Source organism: Centroberyx gerrardi, chromosome 3 (genome assembly GCF_048128805.1).
Source record: "Centroberyx gerrardi isolate f3 chromosome 3, fCenGer3.hap1.cur.20231027, whole genome shotgun sequence".
Lineage (NCBI taxonomy): Eukaryota > Metazoa > Chordata > Actinopteri > Beryciformes > Berycidae > Centroberyx > Centroberyx gerrardi.
Window position 1 is genome coordinate 9,081,206 of NC_135999.1, and position 26,666 is coordinate 9,107,871.

At 45.0% G+C, this 26,666-nt stretch overlaps 1 protein-coding gene across 1 annotated transcript; it reads left to right on the plus strand.

Annotated features, from left to right (window-relative positions):
* The first annotated feature begins 1,249 nt into the window (after positions 1-1,249).
* Positions 1,250-26,666, plus strand: klhl5 (kelch-like family member 5). The gene is made up of 13 exons (XM_071923256.2): positions 1,250-1,833; positions 6,130-6,318; positions 10,638-10,774; positions 11,356-11,552; positions 13,746-13,958; positions 19,041-19,227; positions 20,619-20,843; positions 21,491-21,566; positions 22,215-22,301; positions 23,589-23,663; positions 24,042-24,179; positions 24,778-24,949; positions 26,382-26,666. Exons 1-13 carry the CDS (start codon positions 1,250-1,252, stop codon positions 26,436-26,438), a joined length of 2,337 nt encoding a protein of 778 aa, XP_071779357.1. The 3' UTR covers positions 26,439-26,666.

Sequence of the window (26,666 nt, forward strand, 5' to 3'; positions counted from 1 at the left end):
TGGAGGGGCCAGAAGCGTATAACGGGGTGAAGAAGAGGAATGGTTAGTGGGGAAATAGAGGTGTATGGGCAAGGGGGATGTGGAAGCGCACAGGAGGCGCGCGCGCGCGTGTGTGTGTGTGTGTGTGGTGGGGAGGGGGGATCACATAGAGCCACAAGTGACATGTTCATTTCATTTTCAAGGACACTCAGTGTAGGCTGTACTCTGTTCTCAATATCTGTTCAAACAACAGATCCGCACGTCTGCTTATTGCAGCCGGTTATTGCTGCTGGGCTCCTATTACCTGAAAACAAAGTCAGATCCGAGAGAGAGAGAGAGAGAGAGCGAGAGAGAGAGAGAGAGAGAGAGAGAGAGAGAGAGAGAGAGAGAGAGAGAGTGAGAGAGAGTGAGAGAGTGAAGACAGGAGATGGAGGAGATGGAGATGATAAAGAGGATGTGTCCACCGCTTCATTGCATTTCAGACTCTTTGATGAACAGGTAGGCTAATGATTATAGCCTCACAGCTCCGTGTGCACTCACTCTCACACGCATGCACGCAGGGCTTGTGTGCTCCTTTGTACACGCACACGCACATAGAAATCCCGTGTATAGGCTATTGCTTTTACCATGACTGTCGATTGCCAAATGTATTGACTGGCGTGCGTAGTCTAATATTCAGTGTTATTGATTGACTGGCTCTTGCCTTTTGAATAATAATGATGATGATGATGAAGACATTCCTCTCTTCTACAAAATATCTGTGGCTTGCACGTCATTATTTGGCAGAGAGGAGCAGGGAATGTAACATTAATTTGTCCTTGTGTCAAATATTTGTGGTTTGGTTTGTGCGTAAAAGGCTTTGGCACTGAAGTGCGCTCTCTCACTCTCTCACTCATGCTCTACCTCCCTCCCTCTTTCTCTCTGTAAATCTCCTTTTCTCTCTCCTTCTTCTTTCCTTCTTTCACTCTCTCTCCCTCTTTCTCTGGCTGGATACCCTCAGTGCATAGGAGCGTAGTCGAGGGAGGGATGAGGCGACCGTTCTCTCTCTCTCTCTCTCTCTCTCTCTCTCTCTCTCTCTCTCTCTCTCTCTCTCTCTCTCTCTCTCTCTCTCTCTCTCTCTCTCTCTCCAATATACTCCACTATATCCAACTCGCTCCCTCTAGTCGCAGTTACCGGGCGTGCGGTTGCCAGGAGAGACGCGCGTACAGTTTAGCTTAACGGCAGAGCGGCACGGGCTCTCCCCCCGCCATTTCTTGTCTCGAGCCCTGGAATGTCGAGTAGCGGCTCGAGCTCTTCCTCGCGGAAGGAGTTCGACGTGAAGCAGATCCTCAGGATCCGATGGAGGTGGTTCGGTCACCCCGCGGTCCCTCCGCCTCACTCCCCGCCGCTAGGAGACTACTTCGCCGGGAGGGGAACGGGCGGCAGCCCCGGAGACGGACCCTCAGTTAGCGGCTGTAGTAACGCGAATTCCTCCACCGTAAATCCCAGCACGGGGAGTCACAGCGGGCTGGTGGCCAGCGGCAGCGCCGGGTCTAATCTGTGTAACGGCAGCAACAACAACAGAAAGTTTATCGGTCCGGGAGGAGCCGGGGCAGCAGGAGCGACGGGGAGCTCCTGTCCCCGCTCCCTCAGCCAGCCAGAGTGCCGGAGCTCCGCCGCGCTGTCGTGGATCTCCCCGCCGCCTCGCCCTCACTCTCGCCCGGTAACGAACATGGAGCCTCCCGCCGAGGGCTCGGTGCCCCAGCTGGTACCCGAGCCCTCCGCTCCTCCCGGGGCTGAGGAGGAGGCAGCGGCTGCGGCGGCGGGCACCGAGGAGAACAACAACCACCCGGACACTGACTCCAGCTCATGCAGGTAGGCGACGGTGGGGGTTTGGGTGGTTTGTAGGTCTGCTTTAGGACGTTTTCGCAAAATGTCTCCGGAGTCCTTCAAAGTCATGTCTCTAATAGTTTGGTTTTCGAAATGCAGTCCGAACTCCACTTCTCAACAATGACTCCGGACTTCTTCTGAAAAAGTGAGGGCGGGTGAACAACTTATTCACTAGGCTATGCTGTGATATTACCACAGAAATGCAAAGAAGTAGCTAGCCTACGTGCGGCTACAAGAAAAATGAAGCTGTTTTTTTCTCCTCAGTGCTTTATCTATCTTTTCATAAGTTGAGTCATTCTGCTATAGCCTATCATCATTAACCACAATGTTCTAGTTAATAGGGTTGTTTTCAGTTGATCATCCACCACAGCCACCACCATCATCATCATCATCATCATCATCCCCACATTCTTCTGACTGGTGAACTAGCTTATGAAAGCACACACACATACACACACACACACACACACACATTACAGGTGGAAATTGTGTGCCCTGCCCAGTCTTACTATAGTACCATATTGGAGAATAAGCGAGTGGTGATTTACCAAACCAGCGAGATGATTGGTCGGACAGGATGCAGAAGGCTGGTGGAGGGCCACTCATTACCCAGAGACAGACAGACAGAGAGAGAGACAGAGGGAAAACAGAGAGAGAGAGAAAGAGGGATAATGATGGTTGAGTACCTTTGGGACAGCATGTGGCCCACTGATTCTCCCTTCAACCTCCTAATGAGGCTTCACCAACCAGGCTCTTTTGGAAAACACACACACATACACACACACACACACACACACACACATACACACACACACATCATTGGTACAGTCTTGTGACTGGGGTTTTCACAGTCATATTAACAATGTGACTCAAAAGGCTAAGCTCGGCATGTACATACTGCACTTGACATTTATATTGTTTCGCTTTCATTGACAGTCTCCCGCTTCTTGTCACAATCCTTAGTGTGTATGTGTATGTGCCTGTATGTGTATGTGTAGGCATAATTTAGTGTGTTGTGTTAGTGTGACCATCCAGCTTTAGTGGTGTGGAAAGGCATTTAATTAATAGTTGCCATGGAGACAACAAAACAAAGCAGTTAGAGCATCATAACTCATCTTAAGTGCATCTGCACAGACTCCCAGATTTATGTCTATATTATCTTATCATATGGCAGTAAATATGATGAAGTAGGAAGAGAAAGAGAGGGAGTGTGTGTGTGTGTGTGTGTGTGTTTAGTAGATACTGGCGTAATAATGCGACTGAAAGCCTAGTATCATGCTCTATCTTCCCAAGACACACATCAGAAGATATAAATGATTCATAGGAATCACACACACACACACACACACACAAACAACATTCAGTGGGAGCAAAGAGATGTATTTATTAATCCATTAATCTGTTAGCTCTTTTGTTCAGTTATGTTTCATTTTATCTGTGTGTGTGTGAGGGGGAGAGGAATACGGTTTTGAAAATATCTATTGATATGCAAGACTTGATCTCATATCTTCAGTGATGATTGGAGCCTTGCTGCACTCACACAGGAAATTACTTTTGCTTAATAGTAATGTACACACATGCATGCACTTACACACACACACACACACACCAAATACCAGCCTCATTAACATAAGGGAAGGAGAACTTCTGATGTGAACCTGAGTAGATCCCAGGTGTGCATGTGTGCATGTGTGTGTGTGATTGCATTGTACATGTACATGCATCCAATCTAGCCTCGTCCTTGCACATGTTACGGTTGCCATACCAACACAGAGATTAGTTTCTGCAGTATATATGTGCAATCCTGAGCACGTATATGTTCTGTTGTGTGTGTGTGTGTGTGTGTTGGCGTAGTCCTGTAATCTATTCTGCCTCTCCCTCTGAGAGCTCCTATGTACAGTATGATATTCCAGGAGCAGGGGTGGCAAAATCCCAAATGGGATCGTGGGAAGGGACGCATACAGAATCCCAGAGCGGCTGGAGGCTCGGCTCCACTCATCTCTTCCTCTCTCTTTCCTTTTCCTAACCCCCCCCCCCCCCCCCCCCCCCCCCCTTCTTTAATCTTGATGTGTCTCCTCCTCTCCCCCTCCGTCCCGTCTTCGTCTCTGCCCACCCTCGTCCATTCATTTGCTTTCTCTTTATTCCCCTCTAATGTGAGGGAAACAAAGGATTTGTATTTGTGTGTCATTGAGGGTGTAACATGTGACCAGGCACCATGGGTGTATGAACATGTCGTAGATCAGCTTACAGCACTAAGTTTCTTCTGCATTATAGCGCTGTTAGTCCGCAGGCTAATAAAGCTAGATAGTAAATCGCTAGGGAGTGTGTGTGTGTGTGTGTGTGTGTGTGTGTGTGTGTGCGCGCGTGTGTGTGTGTGAGAGAGAGAGGGAGAGATGGAGAGCGGAGACAGTAAGTGAGTGATTGTGTGAGTGTCCTTGCCCAGTGCAAGGGTTTAGGAAATCTGGCTGCATGGTGTTGATTTGCCACATACTCTCTCTCTCTCTCTCTCTCTCTCTCTCTCTCTCTCTCTCTCTCTCTCTCTCTCTCTTCTCTCTCTCTCTCTTTTTCTCTCTCTCTCTCTCTCTCTCTCTCTCTCTCTCTCTCTCTCTCTCTCTCTCTCTCTCTCTCTCTGTCCACATTGAGTGGCTGCCAGGCTCAATTAAGGGGACTGGAAGGCAGCGTTCCCCCACTTCAAAGCCATCTCCTCTGGCAGCATTTAGCCACAGCACTCGTCTACACACACACACACATACACACACACACACACACACACACACAGACAGAAGGACAGGAAAACCAGCCAAAACGCCTCCTTGGAGCGTTAGAATGGGATCGGGAAGAGAGAAAGCTGAGGCAGAGATGGATGCTGGGCTGAGGGGGAATGGAGTGAATGATGGATGAGATTAGTTGAAGATGAAAAAGTGAAGATGGGAGGAGTACAGGACAGAGACAGGGGGAAGCAGTCACAGAGACACTCACAATCATGTACATGTGTGTGTGTGCACACACACACACACACAAGTTGATTCATCCATCATTTTTAAGTTTTCTTGACAGTGTCCGACCAAGGAGACTGTTTTCATGTTATTTAAAATCCTGTTTTAGATGATCCAGTTGACATATTTAGATTTAAATTCAGTTTCCCATCTACGTGCATACAGTATGTTGTGTATGCACACCACATTTCTATGGCCTTTTCCTAGAACGTGTGTACGTGTGTGTGTGTGTGTCTGTGTCTGTGATTGTGTGTGTGGAAAGGTTTGTGAACTGGAAGATGTAAAGAGGCATAAATTAAGAAAAGCTGTCAGCCAATTTGATACTTAACAGCCCGGGCTGTGGATACACACACACACACACACACACACAAACAGACACACTTTCACATCTGCAAAATGACTGTGATTTCTCTTTTAACTGCGTGGTTTAAATGATCTCATCCTCGGGAGTATCAGTTCATCTCTCTATCTCTCTGTCTTTCTCTCTCTGTCTCTACGCTGTAGGGCCAGTCCTGCCACTCCTGGTGCTAAATAAAAAATGGGAGTATGGCTCTGGCTTCCATAAATTAAATGCTGGTTTGGGAGCCATGATGGCTGATGATTCACTGGGTAGCCATATTTCAGTGCTTATCTTTGAGAAACACACATGCGCACACTAACTCACACACACCTCATCAGCTCAGACTGAAAGAATAAGACGTAACAGCCCCGGGCTTCAATGCTTCCACCAGTGAATAGCGAATGTTGAAGCCGTTCTGGCTCAAAACACTGCTCCGTTTCCCCTTTGTTGGTATAGATACAAGGAAACTGGGAGACATTAGGGAGCAGAGTAAATTACTGCATATCCTATGGGCTGAGCTCCCACAGCTATTTAATTGGCAGCTTCTCTTTTAAGTGGGCTAAATTTATCTGGCCATTTACTCCCAGTAATTGGACCATTAAAAAGCCTTTGTCTGCTTTTGGCGACACACAGTAACCCTGTTGAAAAGTGAAAGTGAGAGAGAGAGAGTGTGTGTGTGTGTGTGTGTGAGAGAGAGAGAGAGAGAGAGAGCGATACAGAGAAAAGATGGCACATGGAAGACACACAGCAGCTGCTGTAGTTCTCTTTCCGCACATCTGTCTCTTTGTCTTCAACAAAAGAGATCATCAACGCATGCACTCAAAGCCTCTATCTCCTTTTGTTTGTGTCTGTTTGTTGTGTGTGTGTGTGTGTGTGTGTGTGTGTGTGTGCGGGTGTGAACACAAACACCTGTCTTTGTCCGTATGTCGCTGTGTGTGGGCATAGGACGTCCAACAGCAGCGCCACGCTGTCCTCATGCGTGTCGATGGAGCCGTGCGCGTGTCCCGAGGAGTGTGTGTTCACCGCTCCGTCCCACGCCGACATCACCGTGCGTAAGATGGAGGGCTACCTGAGGACCCGGCAGCTCTGTGACGTCACACTGGTGGCCGGAGACAGGAGGATACCTGCGCACAGGTAGGAGCAGAGAGAGACCACACACACACACACGCACACACACCCAGCAAACATTTTGACGTTAAATAGATGTTGATGTGACGGCGACAGCCTGCACCAATGTTGGAAACTTATGTAAATATAGCACAAAAATGAAAGTTGTCCAAAACTGCTACTTGCATCACTTTCTGAAATCAGGAGCTAAATATCTTTTGGATATCAGTTCAAAACGGTTTCCATATGCTGCTGTTTTAATTTGAATTTTTAGTGTGGCATTACATCATTTTGTGAAGATTTTTGTGCTTGTTTTGATTAGCTGTTGAACTTGGACGCCTCGCATGCTGTCGTCCGTCCAATGCTTGCTGGGCACACACTGAAAGTATACATGCTGCAAATGTCAACACATACACACCTACACACACTCATGCCAATACACAAAATACTGTCAAACACAAGCACTCACAAATGTCAACACATGCCGACGCACTGCCATGTACACACATGCAAATGCATTACCGCTAATACTTACACCCATTCCAATGCTAACGCAGTCAACACATATATGATGATGCATACACACCTGATATAGTTTTGACAGAATCTCTCCCTCTCACACACACACAGACACACACACGCAGACACACACACACACACACACAGCCACACACACACACAGCACAGGCACAGACGCTCATAAAAGTCCCCTTTTATTTTCGTAGTCTCTCTGTACAGCACATAGTCATCTGAACCTCTGAATCATGCATCAAACACACACACAAACACACGTGCCTCTCACCCAGCTCATAGATCCTGCTCTGCTGCTCTGTCGCTGGGCATGTGGCCACTGGTGCAGCAGCAGGGTCCATCTGCACAGGGACGAGACAGAAGAGCAGCCCTCCACCAGTAGAAAGACTCCTTTTCTCCCACTGCCTGCCTCTCCTTCCTCATTTGATTTAGTCCTCCAGGCACAGATGGTGACAAACAAAAGCCCCTGCTGTATGAGAATGGTAATGTGTGTGTAAGTGCGTGTGTGTGTGTGTGTGTGTGTGTGTGTGTCTGGGTGTGTGTGCCAAGGGGTGGGAGTAAGATGTCTTGGTTGGAAGGGAGTTGTTTTGTTCACAATTGATTTATTGTATGTGTAGGATAAAAGTGCTTTTCTGGGAACAAAACAGTAAACACACACCCCCTTACACACAAACACACGTACACACAAACACACTGTACAGTACATGCTGAATAGGCTACTTATATATAGATGCATATTTCTCGTGGAGTTTGAGCAAAACTCTGGCTCTGTTTAGAGGGAAAGGACACGATAGATTAGCAATCCTCTCTTTCCTCCCCCCGTTTCTCTCTCTCTCTCTCTCTCTCCCTCTTGCTTCACTGTATCTCTCCCATGCACATCCACACGTAAACACAAACAGGCACAGTGCTGCTCACTGTCAAGGCCTTGCCCTCTTTTCCTGAGTCGAACTCCTCTGTTTCCTGCTCTCCTCTCTCTGGCATTTTGTCTTCTCTCTGCTCATTCCATTTCAGTGTAACACACTGCATGCCATGACTCTGTCTTTGACACGGTGCATTTTGTGGGTGTGTGTGTGTGTGTTTGTGTGTGTGTGTGTGTGTGTGTGTGTGTGTGTGTGTGTGTGTGTGTGTAAATAGCCCTGTGCTGTAAATAGCCTGTGTCGCTCACAGCAAGTCAGACAGAGCTGTTGCCCCCCAGGAGGAATTAAGGAGTGAAACAAGCTGTGGGTGTGTGTGTGTGACTGTGTGTCTGTGTCAGAGACAGAGAGAGAGAGGGAGAGAGAGAGAGAGAGGGAGAGACAGAGAGAGAGAGAGAGAGAGCGACCATACTAGAATACTGGCAGAACAACTTCCTGCTGACTAGAGTCTATTTTGACATCCTTTTCTGTAAAACACACACACACACACACACACACACACACTCTGCTCTTCTCTGCTCTAGGCAATCTTTCTAGGTCCCAGTGTCGCTCTCAGTAATGAGATTATACACATGTACATAGCGCATACACATATTCACAGACACACACACACACATCCAAGTCTGTTGACCATGAAGTCAGAAACACACACAAGCACACACACGCATAGACAAATGTGCAAGTACAAAGTGTAGAAGTACAAAAAGCCATTTTAACAAAACAAATTCAATTAATATGGCTGTCAAGAGGAGCTCTAATGTGACTTTGATCCTGAGCGGTCTGCTCATGAGCGGCCATATTTATATCATTCACTTAAAAAACACTGAACCATGTGATCTGGAAAACCATGTGTCACTGTCATTTTTTCCTCCTCCAGACTGTGCCGCCTCATTTCCAAGGACACCTTCAACTGCAAGGACTGAAAAATACTATACATAAAATATGAAATGATAAGCTTAGTTCTTATAAATCTTTTTTCTGTTACTTCTTAATCCCTTGATGGTGGTGGTGTGTGTGTGTGTGTGTGTGTGTGCGCTTGTGTGTGTTTTTAACGTCATGGTCAAAGGATGAGGGTAATAGATTGTTGCGGTGGGGAATTAATTAACAGTCTTTATACAAGTGACTGTAAGATTAAGCCTCTCTGTCCTTCATCTGTCTTGTTCTCCTTTCCATCCCTCTCTCTCTCTCTCCCTCTCTCTCAGCCTCTCTTGGCTCTAAATTTTTCATTGACCTTACATTAAGCTCCTTCCTTTTCTCCTCCTCACTCTCACATGCATACTCCCTCTCCCTCCCTATCCTCTCTATTTCCCTCTCTCTCCCTCTCATCCATAAGCTCAGCCACTGTGATAGGCACATGCAAATTGAAAAATCTCTTCTCCCACAATAGTCGAGTAGTATGATAGATTGGAGTGAAATCCTTTTTTGAGGAGGTGTGTGCATGTGTGTGTGTGTGGTTTGGTAAGAAATCCTTACTGTCGGGGCGTGAGGATTGCTTACCTTGGCAGAACAAAGCCTTTTCTAGTTAGAATAAGCTCCTTTGTCTATATTATCTCTACTCCTCCTCCGTTCTCTCTCTCCAGCATCCACTTCCCCTCTTTCTGTTTTGGATTCTCTCCTCCACCTCCTTCTCTACATCTCACTGCCATTTGTTTTCCGTTTGTTTGTGGATGAGTCAGTCCGAGGCAGGCGGTGTGTGCAGCCGTTACTTGCTGATGTTGAACAAATTCTAGTCGGCCTAGAAAATGATTCGAAACTCGCATTCACTCTCTCTCCGCCCCCATCCCCTATCCCTCAACTCTCTACTCTCCACTCTCTACTCACTCTACTCCTCAGGTTCTGCGTCTGTGTGTTGGCCTTGGATGCAAGTGTTTTCCAAATGGCAGCCCTGCCATAGATACCAGCTGTGTGAAGCTCACAACGTATAGTTTTTGTTTTGTTTTCAAAGACATGGTGATTCATTTCTGTACTTTATGAGGCCGTAGTCCGTCTATCCCTGCTGGTGAGCTTTGACCTGTAGCCAGTTCCTCTCTGCCAAGTCAGTTTGACTGTATTTGGCATATGTTGTCATGATTTTTTGTTTCCCTTCCCTTGCAATTTGGGTTACCAATGCACCTGCAGTTCTTTGGAACAGTCAGTTACCTCATGTTGGTTTGACAACTCGCATATAAAAGTGGTAATTGCCATTCAAATTAATAAGACTCGCCTGTGTAGCTGCCTTTGTAATTGTGGTATAGTTACTTCAAAGTTGGTGCTTTTTTATTTGGTCTTCCTGATATTTTGCTCACTCCCCCTGTACTTATGACTCACAGACTCAAAATACCACAGATGTGGCAGGAATGAGCTGTCTAATTACTGCAAGAACATAGAAGCGGTGACAAAAATTGGCTTCGGGCTGCGCTGTAGGAAGAAGAACAGAGGCTGCATATTTTTCTTATCAGAGCTCTAATTTCTCTCTCTGCCACCTTTCCCTCCTTCCCTGCCTCCCTCTAAACTCCTTCTGCTGTTGGTGTATAAGTAGGCCCTACTTTGCAGCCATGTTGGCCAATGGAGATGTCCCCTCTTATTCTCTGGTCTAACTTTCTCCTGCCTCTGTTCTGTTTCCATCCAGAATTTCATCTGTATCAGTGTACTTTGTGGCCATATTTACCGGATGATAATGATCTACCTTCATCCTCCAGATTTCTCTTTCCTGCATCCCCACGCTCCCAGACTTGTTTTGTCATCATTTGCAGGCCTGTTGGCAGTAATATTCCTCCATTCCATCCTGCCCTCTTTCTCTGACTTTGTCCTGTCTCTTTTCTCTTTCAGTCCAGACTTGTGTTGTCAGCAGTGTCAAAGTACTCCATCCATCCATCCATTACAGCTGCCCATCCTAATGCCCTACATTCGCTCCCCTCTTAGACTGGTCCTCTCGTCCGCGTCAGACTACTTTGCAGCCATGTTCACCAGTGATGTGCTGGAGGCCAAGCAGGATGAAGTGAAGATGGAGGAAGTTGACCCTGATGCACTGTGGGTCCTGGTGCAGTACGCATACACAGGTACACACACGCTGATTTCTTTTATTAGAAAAACTTCAATATATATACTGTCAAACAGCACACCTGGCCATATTGTAAATGCAGTACACCGGCAGATTTCTAGTCATGCTACAGATCTTCTCTTCTCTTCTCTTCTCTTCTCTTCTCTTCTCTTCATCAAATTGTTAATTAAATATTATGTCAATGTAATTTAAAGGGTTTCAATTGATGGTCAACCCAGTATTGAGGTGAATCCACACATTTGGATGTATGTTGCTTAATTGTAGATGAACTCAAGATTAACCAACTGTATTCTAACTGTGCATACACACTGCCATCAGCTTGGCTGCACACAGCTCCAGTATTTTGTGGGTGGCCAGGACAGTCCCAAAACACTGGGAAGCCGCGAATAGCTGTGATCATCTTCTAGTCTGTTTTGGTTTTGGAATATTTTTGAGCAGAAGCACAAAAATCTGATTGGCTGTTGTCGAGCTGATGCCGGTGTATACACACAACAGATCTCTCATGGACACATGTTTCGACTCACGGACCTTTTGCGCCATCTTGTCTTCCTTCCCCTGCATCCCCTCTCTCTCCTCCAGGTCGTCTGGAGTTGAAGGAGGACACCATTGAGTCGTTGCTGTCAGCCTCCTGTCTGTTGCAGCTGTCCTCGGTGGTTCAGGCCTGCTGCGCCTTCCTCATGAAGCAGCTCCACCCCTCCAACTGTCTGGGCATTCGCTCCTACGCCGACGCCCAGGGCTGCAACGACCTGCAGAGGGCCGCTCACGCCTACACCATGGTGCGTACACAGCTGGTTCCTCTGTGCTCGTTCAGCGCTGTCAGGGCCACCACAACAAGATTAGTGCCACCACTGCTGGAGAAAATATGGATTTTAGACCCAGTATGATTTAGTATGATTTTACACCTCATAACAAACACCAAATACAAAGAAGTATAATTATCGGGCTGATTTGTAGAAAGTTTTTAACAATAAAATGCCCCAAAAAGAATAGAGTTTGTGCTGCAACCCCAAAACACAGAGAGATGTGCTAAAATGCAGCCTATAGCTTTTTTTTTTGTATACCATTGTATATACTTATTCACACACACACCAAAGGCTTAAAATCATGCGAAGGCACACTGTGCGTCCCTCATTCCCGTATTCATTGGTTCCTTAAAGGATAAGTTCATCGATTTTGGACCTATAGGCTATATATTTTGTCTCTAACATACCTGTAGTACTTGGACCTGCAGAGAATATCGGCTCCCCAGTCAGCTGTCAGTTGAAACGGCGAGCTCCGTTACTAGCCTCTTGCTGCTAACAAGCAGTCCAAACTGGGTTTGTCAAAGTATCTCCAAAAAATCCAGTCTGTGAAAACAACATGGTGACCAACCAACATATTTATATCCACGGCCTGGAAAGCAGCAGCACCGCACCATTTCCACTCAGTGGATGGTCTTCTACAAAACTCTACCTGGTCCATGTGCAGCTGTTTACAACCTGACCTGACTGTCCACAAAACTAGATCACACCGCCAGTAACGCACTTTCACCCCACAGCAGTCTGTGCTGCAGCAGAGAAAAATAGTTCTGTGATTTCCTGATTGCGTGTGCGTAGTGTGTGCGTAATTGCGGAACTGTGTCATGAAATCAGAGCTAATTTTAATTTATACTTTTTACTTTGTAACTTTACAGTTTACTCTCAACTCCCCTGTGGAGCCTACAGATGGCTTTTTTATAGATATTTTGACATAACCCATTTGGACTCACTGTTAGCAGCAAGAAGCCTAGCAACAGGAGCTCGCTGTTTCAACCGACAGCTGACACAGGAGCTAATATTATCTGTAGATGTATTGCAGGTATGTAAGAGACAAATTATATAGGTCCAAAATCCATTAACTTATCCATTAAATCTTTGCATCTCTCTGTCTCTCTTTACTTCTACCTTTTCCCTTTCCAGCCATGCCTCTCTCCCTCTATAAGGCATTACCCAGTCAGAGTTTGGTCATTTTTCTGCCTTGATGCTATCCTTGGACAACAAATTGGTTTCCCATTCACAACGCACCTCACACCATTATCACGACAATGACTGTTCCCGCACAGGGTTGCTATGGTGACTGTGAAATAGCTGCTTCATCCACTCGATTATTCTTCTTCTTTTCTTGTTCTCTCTTTACGTCCCTGTCCCTTTTTTTTCACCCTCCCTCCCTCTCTGTCTCTCCTTCCTTGTTTCACCGTTTCTCTCTTGCTCTCTCTCTCTATTTTTCTCTCTAAGTGGATTATTATTAAACTGTAATCGGGGGTAATTATGTCGTAGAGGTGGCTTTATCTGGGTGTGACTGGCTGCCTGTGTCTGTAATTCACTTACACACACATACACACATCCGCACACACACACAAACACACAGCTCACAGGATTAGTGCAATATATGTGTAAAAGCTATACAATAGACTGACTTGGTAGAGATTTTTTATTATTTACCACTCTTCTCCCATTTGGTATTGTGTCTCTATCTGAATGTGCATGGCTTTATGAGACTCGAGCCCCTGACTCTCCTCCCACGCCTGCTCTTCATTGTCCTCCTTCCTTCCTCCTCCTCTCTCCCTTCTTCTCCCACAAACTCCTCTTCGTCTCTCTCTATTCCTCTTTCATTCCAACCTATCTCTCCCAACCACATCCTTTCCTTCATTCGCTTGCTACTTCTTCTGCCTCCTTCCAACCTTTTCTCCCTCTCCTCTTCCCCCTCACATCCTCTTCTCGATCCTCCTTTTTCCTCCATCCCGTTCCTCTCACTCTCTCACCTTTCTTTCCCTGTATTCAATCCCTCCTACCCCCTTCATTTCGTGCCCAATCTCTCTCTCTCTCTTTCTACTTTCTCCAAATCTACTCCACCTCTCTCCTCCTTTACCCTTACAATCTTTTCATCCATCTGTCTTACTCTAATCTCTCTCGACCCTTAATTTCTCTCTCCCGCCCTCTCCTATCCATCAGGAACACTTTCTGGAGGTGGTAGGAGGCCAGGAGTTCCTGCTGCTCCCGATGGAGGAGATGGAGAGGCTGCTCACCTCTGATGACATCAACGTTCCCGATGAGGAAACCGTGGTGACCGCGCTGCTAACCTGGGTCCGCCATGACAACGATGCCCGGCAACCCCATTTACCCTCACTGCTGGCACACATCCGACTGCCTCTGCTGCAACCACAGGTGAGAGCAGCCAGGGTCTCTGTTGCAAACGATAATGTAATGATTTTGTATTAAAATGCAATAAATTCCTCTGGATGGGGTCTATTTCTGTGAATCAAAGGCACACGGCTCAAGCGCAGTGGGTGTAGCAATTAATTTTTAGTAATTTCGTGACCACGGCGTGAGGTGCAGCGCATCTGTGACACAGTTGGAATTATGACCAATCAATTCCCGACTGATCAAATCACCTGTTTCTTCCCTTTAAAAGCTGTGCAGTCTGTGCCATAGCGCTCTGACAATTTGGTGATGGAAGAGAACAGTCCAGAGCGGTTCCGCCACAAAAGCGTCTCCCAAGAGGAAACTGATGTCCTGATGTCCTTGTGGAGGAAGTGCAGAATTGCGAACAAGCGAAAATGCGGCACCTTAAATAAGCTGCTGAGGGCAGATGATGTTAATTGAGCTTGGGATCAAATAACACATTTGGTTAACACATGTTGCTCTGGTCCTAGGAGAATTGTTGCCCAGTGTAGAAAACGGCTCAATGATATTAGGCGAAGAGCCAAGCAGAAGTTGGTGGTGAACCGCAGGGACAGTTTGGCTACAGGGGGGGGGGGGGGGGGGGGGAATCCACCAGCCAGTCCCTGATCTATAGAGGATGTGATCGCCTCCACAATCCTCACTGAAAGTGTGGAAGGTTCTGGTTTGCTTATTATCTAATATCTAAAAGTTCAAGTTACATTGTTTGCCAAAACATAAAGGTGATAAAGTGAAATCGTATTACGCCGGCATCACACACCGATTACACACTATTCTCCTCACAATTTGGGTAGACCTACAGTAGATTATCAGATTAAAATGAGAAGGCCCACAGGCTTTCTAACCTAAATATTTAACCCACTTATTTTGTAAACCAATTATCTTAGAGACCTATAAAGGAGGTGTTGTCGCCATAATGGCCTGTTGGAAATCCCCGTCAGTGTTCTCTGTGCGTCACAGCGAATACTGACAATTCTATATTGGCTGATAATTATTCATACAACAGCCACATGTGTATATAGTTGGAATGAACAAAACATTTTGTCTTATTTTAAGTTCATGGTCATGCGCACGTTGCTTGGTACAGCCACGAAAATAGCATAGAACAGACTGCACTTTGCGCTGTGCGTTTTGACCCGATCTGATCATGCGGGCGACGTTAGTGCAATTCCCATAATCCTTGACATCTACTTTGCGCTACGCTGCTTGATGGTGACTGGCACACACCTGCCTCCTCCCATGCAGCCACAATTTAATGGTGAGTCACCAAAATGCCAAACAGGCACAGGCAAGAAAAAAGACCTGCGTTCCCCAACGAAAATGCAACTCTGCAGCGTAAAGCCCCGCTGTCCAACGTGAACCTTCACGAAAATGGAGCTCAATGAGGCAAAAATGTAATAAAATCTGTTAATGTAATAATTTGCCGGATCATGTAATAACATCTTTAGAGTGATATCGAAATACATTATTATGTTATCAGCAATTATTGCATTATAAAGGGGGGACCTCTTTAAATTATTACAATATTAGTCTGAAGATGTTATTACGTTGTGAACTGATTACATTGACACTTTTTTTCAACCCATTTAAAGGAACATTTTATTACATTTTGAACAATTATTGCATTATCTGTCTGTTACATTATCAGTTGCTACTGTGCCTCTCTCTCTCTCTCCCTCTCTCTCCCCCTCTCTCTCTCTCTCTCTCTCTCTTTCTTTCTTTTCTCTCTGTCTTTTTTTTTTTTACAATTTTACAAAACAATACAAACAAAATTACAATTTTACAAAACAATTACAATCAAATAAGAGCAGGTTAAGTATCTAAAATCATATAATTCATTCAGATTTGTTGACCATTTCCATTAATGTGTCATAACAAGTTTTCAGCTAAAATTGCAAATTGCAAAAAATTACATTCTCACCACATAAATATGGAACTTTTTGAAGACTGGGTAGATTGTTGCACTTGGGGTATATTTTACTTATTTTGTCAAAGCCATTCATAATCTTCTTCATATTCTTCATATCTCTTACATTGTTCTGGTTTCTATGGCCAAGTTGGTCCACTGAGTCTATACATTGTCAGTGATTTTCTTAGTTTCTCAGTCACAGTGGTGACAGATATTTGGTCTCTCTGAAGTCTGGTTTGCTTTGAGAACTGGTAGTTTCATTCCAATATGTGATTTAATTTTCTTTTTCTTTTGAGATTATTTGGTTGGACCAAATGGATTGAGGGCTGTCCCAAAACTTTAATCTCTCTCTCTCTCTCTCTCACTCTTCCTGCCTCGTCTCACTCTCTGTCTCTCACACTCTGTTGCTATCTCTCTATCTCGCTCTCCTCTTAGGCAGTTAGAGGGACTATAGGCATTACACTGACCGTAGATCACAGCCATTGTTTGTGGTCTGGTGTTTGTGTGTGTGTGTGTGTATGTGCATGCGCACCTCTACCATGCTCTCACTCACTCTTGGCTGGTATTGTTGACTGATAATGTGATGCTTCACTGTTTATATGCTAGGCAGAACCTCAATTAATGCCTAGGGCTTTGGATGCACACAAACACACACACACACACACACACACACACATTTTCACCCTTAATTAAGTGTGATATCTCTTTTAACTGCAGTTTAATAATCTGTTCTCCTCGTCTCATAACTAATTTCCCTCTATATATAGAGAGAGATAACACCACCCCTCTCTCTCTCTTTCTCTCTCTCTCTCTCTCCCTCTATCGATCTCCCTGTCCTTGCACCCATATGCCAGGCTCGTACTTGTCCATCCGAGCGCCTCAGATATATGACTTTGGCCCGGCCCAGCTGAAACCACAAGTAGCTGTAACATGTAATCAGCAGAGAAGATGGATGGCAGAGAGGGAAAACAATGCAATAGAGACGGGGCGAGGAGGGAGAGAGAGAGAAAAGAGCAGAGGGTTGAGTCAACCTTAAACAATCGATCATGTGCGATCATTTCCCTCTCTTCACTGACAAATGGATTAACCATTCAGCAACCTCACCAGCTGTAAAATGCCAATAAAACGAGGGATAAACCTCATGCAGACAACCAATCAATATTCATCAACCAATTAGTCTGTTCTCTATCTAGGCCTCAATGCGCACTGCTCATCAAGAGAATGTCAATTCACCAGATTAATGCCCTTCATCCGCATCCCCCATCACCCCCTCACACACACACACACACACACACACACACACTTGGTCTAGTCTGAGTCATCCCAGAAAAGCATCTATGGGCCATAAATCAGACAGAGTGCACCAAACAGATTTACAGGGCGGTAAGGGTGTGTGTGTGTGTGTGTGTGTGTGTGTGTGTATGTATGTGTGGAGAGGGAGGGGGGTCGGAGGGGATGCGGGTGCGGGGGGGTCGGGGGTGGGGGGCTCATAAAAAGTCAAGATGGAGAGGGTAGGCGCTGGGCAGCATATATTGGAGGGGAAATGAGAGGAGTGGACAGAATGAAAAATATAGCTGTGTGTGTGAGAGAGAGAGAGAGAGAGAGAGAGAGAGTGTTTGTGATAAGGGACAGAGCGTATGCTGTCTCTTCTGTCTGTGTTTGAGCTGGGACAGGAAGGGGAGCCGAGCTAAGGAGAGGAAGGAGAGGAGAAGGTGGGACGCCTGCTGGATTCTGTCTTATCTCCCCCTCCACATTCAATCCCTCACACCATGAGGACAAACACACACACACACACACACACACACACACACGCTCACAAATGAATGCGAAGTAGGGCTCACCCTAATTTGTCCCCAGGCGATTGTATGCTGTGCAAGCGTAGGTTCACCCTACTGCGTAAGCCGCTTATCCGTTTACCATGCTTGCTTCATGCTCTCCACGTCCGGCTGAGAAAACGCTTATATATTCAGTGGCAAAGTTGAAATAGAATAGATGAATGAAGAATAAACCCACTTTGTTGTGATTTTTTTATTTTTTATTTTTTCTGCTGACATTTATCATTTGGGCCCGGTCTTTCTTTTTGCGGTGGCGGGAAGTAGGGAGAGCAGAGAAGAAGAAACAGAGGATGTAAAAAAAAAAGTGAGCATTTTTTTTTGTTCAAATCTCCTCTATCATACTTCACACCATACAACTTCATATCATACAACTGTGTGATTGATTCATCGCAGCCATTTCCGAATGTCCCCGCTGACTTAGTTCCAGCACACGCACACATGCACACATATGCACAGCCTAAAAACTTCAAATAAATCTTGTGACGATTCAATCTCCTCTGGAACGTCCACTACTCACCTTCTGCAACACACAAACACACACAACAACACGCACCTATCTAAATGTAAATCATTGTATTTCTTGCCTTCAGGGAAAAACTTGTTTCTCACAACCTCGCCTTTCTCACAGGCAATGTTTTCCTGTGGATGTATTTTAAGGAACAGACTGATGGATTGAAGTGCTTCATGCTGCAAGCCATGGCTGTGTGTGTGCCTGTGCCTGTGTGTGTGTGTGTGTGTGTGTGCCTGTGCCTGTGTGTGTGTGTGTGTGTGTGTGTGTGTGTGTGTGCCTGCATGCCTGTGTGCGTGTGTGTGTGTTTTAGAGATGAGGTTAAAGGGTATATTCTAGAAAGCTGATGAGATGTTGAGGACAGATTAGTCCTCTAGTGTGTCAGATGCTGTTGTGTGTGTGTGCGTGTGTGTGTGTGTGTGTGTGTGTGTGTGTGTGTGTGCCTGCATGCCTGTGTGCGTGTGTGTGTGTTTTAGAGATGAGGTTAAAGGGTATATTCTAGAAAGCTGATGAGATGTTGAGGACAGATTAGTCCTCTAGTGTGTCAGATGCTGTTGTGTGTGTGTGCGTGTGTGTGTGTGTGTGTGAGTGTGCGTGAGCGCTAATGGCTGCTGGTCTGATCTAATCTCTCAATCAATGAGAGAACAGCTTTCCTTCGACCCTCAGACCTCCACACTCACTGATAACGCTCAACCACACACTCGCCCACACCCACAAACCCAATACACACACATGCTCTACATTTGCCTCAGCTGCTTGTTGATAACTGTTGTACATGTCCCTGTGTGTGTACCTCTGTGTGTGTGTGTGTGTAGTTCCTGGCAGACCTGGAGTCCAACCCTCTGCTCCGGGACAGTGTGGAGTGCCAGCGGCTGCTGATGGAGGGGATGAAGTACCACCTGTTGCCCCAGCGCCGGCCCCTGCTGCAGAGCCCCCGCACCCGGCCCCGCAAGGCTACTGTAGGGGCGCTGTTCGCCGTGGGGGGCATGGACGCTACGAAAGGTAGCACCATCACTTACCCACACACACACACACACGCGCACACACACAAATTAATAGGAAACTAAACAGACAAACTAGAAAATGTGCATACACATAAACAGGACAAAAGACATATACTTAAATCGATACATCTCTTATTTTTAATTGATATAATTAAATAACAATGAATGAATGAATACATACATACGTACATACATACATATAGAAAAATAATATATATATATAAATATATATATATATTCAATTAAATCTTCTGCTTAGCTAAAGAGTTCTTAAATGATAAAATAGTAGTGGTATGATTCAGTGGTGATTTTCTTCCAGTGCATTGATATTTCAATTTGTTGTAAAAAAATGTGGTCACAGATGTGTATTTATCAGCTATTTTACAGTGGCTTCAAACATGATTCAGCAATCAGAACTGGGGACTGGAACTATCTGTTTTATAAACCCAAACACCACATGGCATGTACAGTACATAAAGCAAAGGCAGAAAACCTTTGCTCAAAATTATATGATAGACTTTATTATGATTAGCTTATAGTCCTCTGTTCCCTTTGAACTGAATCCTCTATAACTGGAAAACTTTGGTGACCACAGTATGACTATTATTTTTGAAAGCGAAATCATCACAAACTCAGGCATTGAGACGATTATAAGAAACACAAAACTTTCTCTCTTACAGCTTAACTTTGAGTGCTGGATCAGGCACAGAACGCTCGTGCTCAGACACTGAAATGCACACCCACACTCAGCATTGCCCCCCAATGAATAAAATATAGGGAAGTAGCTTTCCAATTGCTTAAACGGCATCATGCAGGCTGATTTGCATATTACTTGATACTCGCATAGTAAGAGAGATGTCGAGGACTACTCAGTGCTCTGCTCCGCACTCTGCCATTCTGTTGCCTCTTAAAGAAAATGCAGTCATTTAAAGCAAATCAGGGCAGCAGTATTTAGAGGAATTGAATGAGGAAATGAACATTAGGCCTTCTTGTTTCCACATCATTTAATTACTGTAGCTTGTGATTTGCTAGACTTCATGATTGAAATAAAAAATGTGAAGCAGACTGAAGTGACAGGTTTCAATAAATGCTTCACACCAGCTCATTTTATAATTTTGTGAGTCTAAAACCTGCAGAGCTGCTTCAAATGAGCATCCACACATTCAAGACCAAACAAGAAAATGATCTCAATAGGAAGAAGAATGCAGATTCAGGGCCCATATTTTTATATCCTGATGAAGGCTGTTTGTAACCCATAGCAGTTATTAACATGTTCTAGCCCATTTAATAAAGGCTTTTTAACTTTTTGTGAGAGCCTTGGAACTCTTTTTTTTTTCCTGTGAGCCCATATTTTTTATATTGACATAGTTTTTTTGTGTTGTGTCCCAGGTGCCACCAGTATCGAGCAGTACTGTCTGCGTCGGGACTCATGGAGGCAGGTCGCCACCATGAGCGGCCGGAGACTGCAGTTCGGCGTAGCCGTTCTTGACGGCCGTCTCTATGTGGTGGGGGGCCGAGACGGACTCAAGACCCTCAACACCGTGGAGTGTTACAACCCCCACAGCAAGAGCTGGAGCGTCATGCCCCCCATGTCCACACACAGGCACGGCTTAGGTGACTCCCTTTTTTTTTTATTATACACACGTGTTTTACAAGCAGAAAAGGGCTGGGGATGGTCACTGCATATTTAATTCAGCTAATTGTAAGTGTAAATAGAGAGTGAAACTTATTGGCTAATGATGAAACAGCTATTCTTAATCACATATGACAAGCCTCTAATGCTGAAGGTTGTTTGGATTTTGAGTAAGGCATTCATGAACAAACGCTTTAAGGAAAAATAACCTTTTGATACTTAATTGATCCTTGAACCTCAGCCTTCTGTTTGAAGGACGGTCTCCCAACTCACTGTGCCAGCCTACAGTGTCAAAATTTGATAAGGCGTGCTGTGTGTGGGCATAAATGTGAGTGTGTGTGTGTGTGTGTGTGTGTGTGTGTGTGAAGGGTGGAGGGGTGGGGGGGATCAACCACACATCTGGAGCTACAGATGTTCTGGCAGATAAATCCCTTGAGTACAGAGGTGTCATCATGCTGCTTTCCAGCCGTAATCTCAGCACGCTTAATGATCAGGGTGTGGTTGCACACGCATAAAAACACACACATCCCCTTGTCCACAGCCATCTGTATGGTTTTATGGGCTTATTCTAGCCAATAACTTTTTGGTAAGTTGCCATGATTTAACCCTATGTGACCGTGTATTGCAGGTGTAGCAGTCCTAGAGGGGCCCATGTACGCAGTAGGAGGACATGATGGCTGGAGCTACCTCAGTACAGTAGAGAGGTGAGAGGACACTTCACACAGCTAGCTTTATGGGACTGGTTGTGTTATTCTATATTATTTACTCTGCTGTTTTTCTCTTTTTGGGGTTTGCACCTCAGAGCCTGAGAATGCTAGTTTGTTATACTGTTCGCAGCATTTTTACATTGATTATTCTTCTAGCCTGTCAGTTCACCTAATAGTTCCAACTTAATGCTTACCACATGAATTTTACAAATATTTTCCCCTGTAGTACCATATCCATTTTTTCAATCATTAACTAATTGTGTTTTTTGTAGGCTGGATAATGCTCAAACTCAGATGTTTACCTCTATAGCACAGCATCACATTTGTAAACCTCACACATCCAAACTGACTGTTTAAGTGAACAGACATGAAGGAAGGAACATGCAGTGATGTGAAAATGCAATCTCTTAACTGTCAATTGTTGGAATTTCCATGTCTATGCAGCCATCGCTGTTAGAAGGATTTCATATGATTAGAAATTAGAGTGTACCTAGAACATTTCAAAATGCATCTGTGGATGCATGTTTCATATTTTGAATAATTTCTGCCACTGTACTTCAGTATTCACTAGTTGGAAAAATAGACTTTTTCCCAACTGGTTCCACCGTTTGCAGGACTGAGTAGTTGTTTCATCATTCCTACCAGGTGGGACCCCCAGGCTCGCCAGTGGAGCTTCATCGCTAGTATGGCTACACCCAGGAGCACTGTGGGAGTGGCTGTGCTCAATGGCAAGTAAGTGAGCACACGGATGCACTCACACATACATGCACACATACTGTGTACTCAAACCAGACTCAAGGTTCAATAGTTTCTTGCCATATCAGCCAGGTTACGTGGAAATTGTCTCAGTGTGCTTGGAATAGACACAAGACAGGACATCAGATACAAACGTACATACTGTACACCCCGTACAATACCCATTATGGTATATACCCACTATATACAGCAAAACCAGTCAATAAAAAAAGTAAAATCCAATGCTAGTGGCTAGTAGAGCCCAGACCCATGGAGTCCAACACTTGCACTGCCGCAGGATAGATGGTGTGATGAAACCAGTACGTCCTGGTCCTGCCGCTAAGCCTTCTTCCAGGCTTAGCCCCTAAGCCTTTTTCCAGAGGGACAGAGTGAGAAATATGAATTTGTCTGGTGAGAGGTGTCAGAGAGCATCTTTAGAGCCTCACATCGTACACGGGTTTAGAATATGAAGGAGACAGAGAGAAGGTTGCAGGCCATCATTTCTGCTGCCTCCCGTCCGGAGCAGATCGCCGTATCGCCGCACCAAACGGCGATGGAACAGGTGACAATGCTTTCAATCGCAGCACATACATACATGCACACACACTCACATACATACTCAAACATAATAAAAGGAGGCTTGCCCTAGAATTCTCTCGCAGTCCACAAGAGAAGTTATTAGTATCATAATTTTGTGCCGTTATTATTATTCAGTGCCTCGGAGAGAGGCAACAGAGAAAAGCTTTATAGATGGTAATTAATACAGAAACAACAACTTTGTACTAAGGGTGCCCAGCAGTAGTGTGTGTGTGTGTGCATGTGTGCGTAGGTGTGCATGTATGTGTTTGTGTATTCTCTGGGCTCTTTGCCTGATGGAGCTCATTACTTGCTTGACTGGTTCGGTTGCACTTTTTCTTTCTTTGCCTTCCTAACACACACACACACACACACAAATTCACACCCATGAACGCATGCACACACACGCATGTACACGTTGAGTGACTGGTTAGGGTAGTGACGCCCCAAGAGTGCTGGCTGATTGATTTTGCTCACCTCACTTCTTCCTCCTACCCCTCCAACCACACACACACACACACACGCACACTCCCCTTATCCAATCTGTTCCGCTGTCACTAAATTGAAATGGGACTCCCAGAGTCCAGAAATCTGCGCAGCTGGGTGTGTTTTTGTGTGGCAGGTGTGTGTGTATGTGTGTGTGTGTGTGTGTGTGTGTGTGTGTGTGTCCAGAAGCATAACACCATCCTGTCGTTCTCTCTGTCTCAGGTTGTATGCAGTAGGAGGTCGTGACGGCTCCTCATGTCTGCGTTCAGTGGAGTGTTTCGACCCCCACACCAACAGGTCAGACACAACACTCTCACACACTCGTCTCCTGCTTTATTTCCTGTCTGTTGTTTTTTTTAATATAGAGGCGCTCCTGTCCTTCTTATGTTATTTAGCCACAGATCAAAGGAGACAGCTAAACCTCAGAGGGCATTAGAGTAGACCGCATTCAAACAACTTCTGTTTATCAAAGCCGTTCATTATAGTCTTCACTGGAAGGGTTGGGACCAAAAAAAACACTAGAAAGAACATTTTGGAACATTTTGACCTGAAGCCTTTGTCAATAGTGCTTTTTTCCTCAGTGTTGGGGAAAATTGTGAAAGTTTATTCTTGACTCTGATTTTTGTTTTTCTCTTTTTCTCCATGTCGTTACAACTTGCTGACCTCCTTCCCCAGGTGGAGTGGTTGTGCTCCCATGGCTAAACGCCGCGGCGGGGTGGGTGTGGCCACGTGGAATGGCTTCCTGTACGCCATCGGAGGTCATGATGCTCCGGCCTCATCCCTGTCCTCACGGCTAAGTGACTGTGTGGAGAGGTGAGTATATATACACACTACCAGTCAAAAGTTTGGACACATGCATTTTTCTTTATTTTTACTATTTTCCACATTTTAGAATAATAGTAAAGACATCAAAACTATGAAATAGCACAAATGGAATTATGCAGTGACCAAAAAAGTATGAAACAAATCAAAACTATCTTAAATTCTAGATTCTTTAAAGTAGCCGCCCTTTGCCTTGATGGAAAGGCAAAGGCTTTGTAAAGAAATTCATACATAGGCATACATCAACTTTACTAGTTATATATGTCTAAGAAACACATTTCAAGCAGTTAAGATAATGAAAAACATAGTACATTCAATCAGGTGTGTCCAGACTTTTGACTGGTAGTGTATGTACAGTATGTGTGTCTGCTCTTGTGTGTTTGTTGCCATTTCATTAAGGAGATGTGACAGATGGGTTATTGCTCGCAATAAGAATTCATTACAGACCTTACACGATGAAATATAAAACCTGCTGTGTATGTGCATGTGTGTGATGTGAAAGTTTATGAAAGCATGTTTGTTGTATCCTGTCTTAATCACTTAATCACCTGGTGTGTGTGTGTGTGTGTGTGTGTGTGTACACGCGCAGGTATGACCCTCAGACGGATGCATGGACAGCAGTAGCCCCCATGAGCATCAGCAGAGATGCGGTTGGTGTTTGTCTCCTTGGCGACCGTCTCTATGCAGTGGGCGGTTATGACGGACAGGTGTACCTCAACACTGTAGAGGCTTATGACCCTCAGACCAACGAGTGGACACAGGTACACACCCAAACACACACAACTGCACCGGCACACACACACATATAAATAGAGAGAGAGAGAGAGTCTATACACACTGAATGTATGCACTAGCACATACGTATATAGACACACTCAGTGCAGTTCAACAAAACCAAGTAATAAATCATGATATACATCAGTGAAATCATTATGTACACACACACACAGTCGCTGGAGTACACAGCCTGACCTTCTCTCCCATGTATCTTGGCATGTTGTTTTTATGTTATGTAAATGTGTGTTTTGTTCATGCTAATATTGACCTTGCCGCTCTGTACAATACTGCAGTGGAGGGGAGCAGGAGTGTTTTAAAGTTGAACACCAGTCCCACTCAGCAGGATTCAAGTCTCTATCACACTCCATGTTTATATCCCATCTCACCTAGCCTCAGAGGATTTCTAACCAAAGTCAGTGGAAGTCTGCCGTATTAGAGACATGCACCATGCAGAGAACAAGAGAGGTGTAGGTGGGCGGATAGAGAATATGGAGAAGATTCACACAGCCACGGAGCGATGTGGATAAAGTGAGACTGTTAGGGAACGTTCTTGAGACAAACGCAAACCGTGTTCTCCGTGAGAAACTGAAACAAACAAACTAGTGGGTGCGTCGTCTGGTCCTGACACATTTCACAATTATACCGATTCTAGTTGCAACACCGCTCCTGCTTGCTTCAGCACAAATCTGTCAATCCTTGCTCCCTCCAAGATGGATAACGTGGGTGTTAAGTTTATGTTTAAAACGAAGTGACTGACAGGCGGAGCATCAGTCAAATGTGGATAAGCAACGGCTACAAAAACAAACAAGCATGGCAGATACACAGCTTCCTCTAGAGCACTGATTGATGCTGACAAATTTTGGTGGCTCTTCTCAACGAGGCACATTTTTAGTGGGCGTGACCCCTGTGTTGTGACGCTGGTATCACATGTTGAAAGCCACATGTAACTGTGCCTGTAGTGAGGGGATAGTGGATGGATGCACAAGCACGATTCGATAAAACCACGATACGATGTAATAAATAAAAGTTCAATGACAACAAACTATGACTTTGCAGAATTATGTTTATTTCTGGGCCACAAATCTTTCCAGCAATGGCATTGGCTTGCTACAATGTAAACAACAATTTAAAAATGTCATTACAAAGAGCAAATAATGTAATTTAGATGGAGAGCTTGTGAAACTGTGATGGGCAAGCCGTCTCATTAGTGATTACTACAGCAGAATAAAATGAAGCTAACATCTTGATTTATTTTTGTGTCCCACAATATGTATTGTCACATTTTTGTATTGCGCTATATTGAATTTCGATACATTGTCCCATCCCTAACTTATACACTTCTAATAATCTATAGCTTAGCTTGTCAATATAGGCGAGCTGTGATTGTGATCCTGGTTTTGTCTCTTCTCTCTCTAGGTGGCTCCTCTGTGTCTGGGCAGGGCTGGCGCGTGTGTGGTGGCCGTCAAACTGTGAAGACACAAATACCAACCCGTGGCTCAGAGACCCACCCCTCAGTCGCCGCTGGCATGGTCACCGTGGTTACAATAAGTCTGTCCAATGAGATGAAGCGGATGAGATCCATTGCTCTGGTAATATGTAACTAGCACCAGGAAGCGAGAGAGCGATTACTGGACACACTTGAGGTTTTACTCTTCGGCAAAGTCACAAAGTCAAATTTTACTCTCTCTCAAAACCACAAAT

Coding starts and splice junctions, on each gene's coding strand:
- klhl5 (XM_071923256.2), top strand. CDS start 1,250: ATGTCGAGTAGCGGCTCGAGCTCTTCCTCGCGGAAGGAGTTCGACGTG. Junction 23,664..24,041: donor TTCGACCCCCACACCAACAG/GTCAGACACAAC, acceptor CTCCTTCCCCAG/GTGGAGTGGTTGTGCTCCCA. Junction 24,950..26,381: donor AGACCAACGAGTGGACACAG/GTACACACCCAA, acceptor TTCTCTCTCTAG/GTGGCTCCTCTGTGTCTGGG.